Genomic DNA, 5,834 nt, shown 5'->3' on the forward strand with positions numbered 1-5,834 from the left:
TCCCTACATTTAAAGGTCATCAGACAACCGGCTGTCTTCTGGCAAAGGATTATCTCGGTCCTCAGAAGTGTAGACAGCGGTGAACTTAGGGCAGTAACAGATGGATGGAAAACATAATTCACAAAAGAAGTGCAACTGAATCCAAACATCTGTTGGTGAGGCAGGAACAGGGAGGTTGTTGCACGTTATTGATTCTCTGCCATTTTAGATACTTACAGGTGACAACTGTCTACCGCAGTCTTCTATAATATATCTGTTTTAATAGGCCTTTGAGGATGAATTGAAACGAGAATCAAAGAATCAATGTGGAGGTTTCAGAATATGAAATGGCTCGAATGAGCAGCATGTAGATTTTCCTCTCTCACCTGCTTTCCCAGCGGTGAAGGTGTCCTGGGGAGGTAACTGCTTTCAGCATGGGTGATGTGCTTTCTGGTCTGTCAGCACAGATTTAAAACAGGGAGACTGAAACAAGCAGACTCCTGACAATAAATAACATTTTTCATCTTCCTCCAGAAAATAGACAGTATCTAAAAGTACCTCTTCTGGGCATTGGTTGACCAGGGAGAAGGTTAGTAATTTCACTGTTGCTTAATTCTCTAAACAAGGTTACATGAAATTTTAGGTTTGTAGTAACCGTCCTATTTATTTCCCCATGCCTTAAATCAAATGTGAAACGAGATGGGGTAAAAATGAATGAAATGCATGGTGTGCCACAATAAGAAATTCTGATGACCTCTCCTATGTGACAGACAGTTTATATAAAGGATCTGCCTCTTCCAGTTCTCACAAAAAACACTCAGCCAGAGTTGGTCAAAGTTCAAGACTTACTCCTTCAAAAGCTTTTATCTGCACAGAAATACTGGAGACAGCTCTGATTGTGGTGACTAAGATCTTGGGGAATCTGCCCTTATTATTTGTGTGCTGAGAATCTTGTGTTGAGCAGACTGCCTTTCCATCAGCACAGGGGCAAAGAGTACGAAGCTAAATGTTTCTTGTAAAAGCTGGACCAGATATAACACACTTTACAGTAGCGAACAAGGATTTTGTCCCTTATCTGAGAACAGCGACACACCTTCTGGAGCCTTGTGTGTAAAATGCAGAGGAAGGAAAGGTGCAAGAGCAATGGATTAATAAGAGTGGATTGGTAAAAGGAGTCATTTGGCTCTGTGTGTAAGGAGAGGAGACTGGAGGATAGTGGGACAAGGAGGTGGGAGTGGAAGCAGAGGTAAGGTACCCCCTGAAGTTTTCAAACAGCGTTATCTGACTTGCAGAGTCAAGGACACAGAAATTAAGATGGTCTTGAGATCCTGAGGCTTGATCTTTTCAAGAAGGCAAGCAGTCATAGCCATGCTTGAAATCAGCTGAAGTTCGTCTTTAAAAGGACAGTCCTACATAATGCTAATACTCTGGAAAATCAGGCTATAGCAATTCTAAATGAGATACAAAAATTATGTTCATTAACATTTGTAAGGAATGCTGTAGAAAAGCCAATGAGGAAATTCAATTTTGAAAATGGGGTTTGAGTAATGTGCAATAAATGTTGAGGATAATTTAGTTTCATGAGGTGGAGAAAATTACTGTGGGAAGCTCATTTAGATTTGGTACTGATTAATAGGAAGGAAATGGCTAAAATTCTAATGGTACTAGATAATTTGAATGAAAATCATCACAAAATGATAGAGTTCGTGATTCTTAGGAGAAGGGAAGGATGGCAATATCAGCAAGACATGAAAAAAAAAAAGACTTCAACAAACTGAGAGAACTGGTAGCTGCACCTCTTGGGAACATGTTCTGTGCAGGCAGGACTGTAGGAGACCTGGAAGCTCCCAAGAAAGACTGTATAAAGGGCTGAAGCCCACCTGGACTCTATTTTGTGTCCTGAAACTATTATAATAGCAAGCCAATAGCACAGGGGAGCAAGGTATGTGTAGGTCTGTGCGTGACTTTGCATATCAGGCTTCAATCCATGAAGAGAATGCATGAAATGCAGCTAGAGAAGCCCTTTTTTATCTCTCCTCCTCATCGGAGTTGTTCAGAATCTTGTTTCCTTTTTGATTGTCAAATTGTTTCACAAAAATTAGGAACAAGAAATTGAGAGTGCAAATTAAGCTCTAGGAGGATATTAGATAACAAGAATTACATAAATGAGTTAAAAGTAAGGGGAAACTGAATGAAATCTGTGTCTGTTCCTTTCTGAGAAACGAGAGCACATCATGGGGAATGTTCAGTCGCTGCTGTTGTTTCCTGTCTGCAGCCAGGAGAGTAATGGACCAAAGAATAAGTATTTCCATAAATTAGATGATACCGTGTCGGTAGGGCTGTGTGAATAGAGAAGAGAGTAATAAATTAATGCCAGAGCATCTAGTGACTGTCTTCTGGGTGAGAAATTGCTAAATCCTAAGGAACTGACTAAAACTCAGACAAACCAAACCAAACAACACCCTTCCCCTTGCCATCCCCTCAAAAAAGGTTCAGGCAATTGTGGATTACTCATCCTAACTTTGTTATGTAGCAAAACAGAAGAACACTTTATTACTCAAGGTGTAAACATTTCAATAATCAGATCCTAATAAACTGGCCAGTATGGATTTATTAAACAGATCATGCCCAATAGATTTCATCTCTTTTTTTTTTTTTTCTTTTGACAGCATAGCTGCTCTAATTAAGGGAAATGGTAGATATTTGACACGTTAAACTTTTATCAGGAATCTGAGGAGCAGTGACTTGAATTAAATCACTGTTAAATGGATTCTCAACTGCCTGAAAAATCTCAGAGTGGATATCACTTTGAAAAGAGTTTGTCTCTGTCTCTTTTACTGCCTGCTGTCAGGTATTGATACACATCAGTAAGATCCTGTGAGCCTTCTCCTCTCCACACTGAAGAGTCCCAGCTTTCCTGGTCCCTTTTGAGTGTCAGATGCTCCAGACTCTGGATATTCTTTGTGGCCGTTCACTGGACTCACTCCAGTGTGCCTATGTCCTTCTTGTTCTGGGGAGCCCAGAACTGGACACAGCACCAGTTGTCTCACCAATGCTGAGCAGAGGATCACCTCCTTTGACCTGCTGGTGATGCTCTTCCTAAGGCAGCCCAGGATGCTGTGGCCTTTCTTTGCTGCAAGAGCACATTGCTGCCTCACGGACAATTTGTCCATCAGGACTCCCATGTCCTTCTCTGCAAAGCTGCTTCCAATCAGTTGCCTGGTAGATGTCCACTACTCGTGATCGAACTGGAACGTGAGCCAAGAGAAGTCCTACAGAAAATTTTTCTTGCCCCAGTTCTGTGTAATGTTTGTCTGAACAGCTTGCGTGCTTGAATAATAGTAACATTACTGGATGGTGCAGAGCTGAAAGAGGTAGCAAAAACGATAGACAATTTATTAAATTATATTGAAATAATTGAGAAGTTTCTCAAAATATGACTTGGGAAGGAAAAACCGATTGCACAAAGACAGAATGGGAATTAAAGACATCACTACTGTCTCAGGCACTTCTGGAGATCCAGTGGGCCACAAAATGAATGAAATTTAGCAACTTGAAATGCTAAAGCTCATATTGGGCTTGTCAGACTCAAGGACATGTTGTACGTAGAACACTGAAGGTGTCGCTGTGCTGTCCACTCTTGAGGCTGCAGGTGGAATTCCTTGGGCACAGTGTTGTAAGAAAGCGAGAAACAAGAGGTAATTGAATAGGACCTCTGAAGAACTGGTTTTCCTTTGTTTAGAGAGGGAAGGACATAGAGTGGATACAAGCCCTCAAAATTTCATATAGGTTATGGCATCAGATGATAGGAATAAACTAATTTATACATCTAGTGGACAGCAGATAAAAAGGTTTAGCTTAACCTGCAGGAGTGATGACTCCTGTAAGGTGCTCTGTGAGGCTTTACAAGCGCTGAATCAGGAATCTGAAAGGAGACTGCAGGAAGCTGTAGAGCTGCCTCAGGTAGTAGCTGTAAAGAAACAGGAGTGGGATCACCTTGGATGCACTTATTCTGCCTCAGGGTAGCAGCCGGGGTGAGCAGCCTCCTGCCAGGTCCAAAGTCCCTTTGCAGTGATCTCACAGTGAAAGTGGAAGCTTGTATAACTTGGTATTTTTAGAGCCAACCATTTTGACTGAATCTGTCCTTGTGCTTTGTGTTCATGGTGTGACTTCTCCGAAGTTTTCTTTCTACACTGATGCACCATAATCTTGCTACTGCACCTTTGGCCTTATCTTGAGCTGGAAAAATAATACCCATAGGTGGGCTAATTTACACACTGCTTTCCTCTCGGACAGATTTGAAGAAGCCCACTATTAAAAGTGGCCTGGTCTGGAATCCTTTATGGAGTTCTGCTGAGATCCCTCTTCTGTTTTCTAGCTTCTGTTTTCGATGTGTGAATACAGTACCCAAAGATCTGCTAACGCCATACACGGCAGTTACACCAGCTCTCAGTTTGCACCTACCGCTTACGCAGCCAAGGATTGCATTTGCTTTGGCTATAGAGACGTATAGATAAATCGTGTCCTTCACGCTGCATCCTCTGCTGTAGATTCTGTGAACCGTGTTTGATCTGGCATTGACTCAGGTTAAGCAGGGAGTTGGTTGCAATGGTTTTCCTATCAAGAAGTTATCATCTGTAATTTCTAGATCCATAAAGATGGGTTACTGGTAGAGCCTGAGACCATCGGGATGTGTTTTCAGAAAGAAAACCTTCTCTTATGACAGTGAGATTTTTTTTTTTTTGGTTTTATTATTTTCTCCCATTCAGGTGGTTTTGCTCATACTTATTTTCTTGTCTGATTTGACGTTCTGTTAAATAGACATTTTTTGATGCATCTCTTAGGCTGTTGGTTTATCAACCTTCCAGGTGCTGCTCTTCTGAACTACTGGTAATTTTGAAGCAAGTAATGGTAGCTTTTGAGGCAGCGTACCATTCCTTCCCTTCTTGGAGTAGTGCCAGAATGCTCGTAGTTTCAAAATACAAAGGAAACACAAAGCATGTTTGTAACCAAGACAGCTAGGTCACTGACTCGGGGTGCCAGCTGTTTCTGGAAGGCGTTTTTTCCCTTTATTTTGCAGGCAATGCCACTGCAGTTAAGCAGTCCCGGTACAGGATTATCGTCCAGGATGCTGCCAATGGGGGACAGGCGTGCCCGGACACCTTGTACGAGGAAAGAGAATGTGAAGATATTCCCGTCTGTCCAGTGTATAGGTAAAAAGTGATAGCTTGGAGTCAGCCTCTTGCTAGTGAGTGTCCACTTCTCCAGAAACAACTCATGCAGCTGGCTTGCACAATTTTCACCAGAAAACAACATAATTCTGGAAAATGTGGGGTTATAAACAAATAGTATACCTTGCAAAATGTGTAAAAGTAGAGTTTGGATTGAGGATTTCATCTTCAGAACAAGCACGAATAGACACAGCTACTAGAAATGGTAACCTCAGGGTTCGACTTGTTTAAGGAAGCTATTACAGGGAACTCCTCCCATAATGTATCTAAAAATCAATATAAGCTGTTTTGAGACCACAAGCCCTCAACTGCCTTAGTAATTGTGTGCTTACTGCAGAAGCTCTTCTCTTTTCCCCAGATGCTCTCACTCCAGTGAATAATATGCACTTGAAAAAATATGATTATACAAATAGTACAATAGGGTAATTACCACTTCATTAAAATTCCATGACCCATCTGTTATACAATATTAGTAAATAGAAACGCATTGTATCGTTGCGTATAAATCTCCAGCCCACGCATCCTGTAGGACATGGTCTCAGAGCAGAGCAGGAGCCGAAGGTGGTATCAAAGCAGGAGTCAGACCACCTGGTTCTGCCTGGCTCCATCCTGCACATCTGTAGG

The 5,834-nt window shown here is 41.7% G+C and overlaps 1 protein-coding gene across 1 annotated transcript in view; it reads left to right on the top strand.

Annotated features, from left to right (window-relative positions):
- The window catches only part of LOC104498431 (thrombospondin type-1 domain-containing protein 7B-like), a gene marked incomplete at its 3' end in the record, with an annotated part of 167,474 nt that overhangs the window by 124,467 nt on the left and 37,173 nt on the right, over positions 1-5,834 (top strand). Inside the window, exon 10 of the mRNA XM_010141808.1 lies at positions 5,060-5,192. Coding sequence (XP_010140110.1) covers positions 5,060-5,192 — 133 coding nt within the window. The remainder of the gene's footprint in view (positions 1-5,059; positions 5,193-5,834) is intronic.

The sequence above is a fragment of the Buceros rhinoceros genome, unplaced genomic scaffold, assembly GCF_000710305.1.
Source record: "Buceros rhinoceros silvestris isolate BGI_N320 unplaced genomic scaffold, ASM71030v1 scaffold1908, whole genome shotgun sequence".
In the NCBI taxonomy this organism is placed as follows: Eukaryota; Metazoa; Chordata; class Aves; order Bucerotiformes; family Bucerotidae; genus Buceros; species Buceros rhinoceros.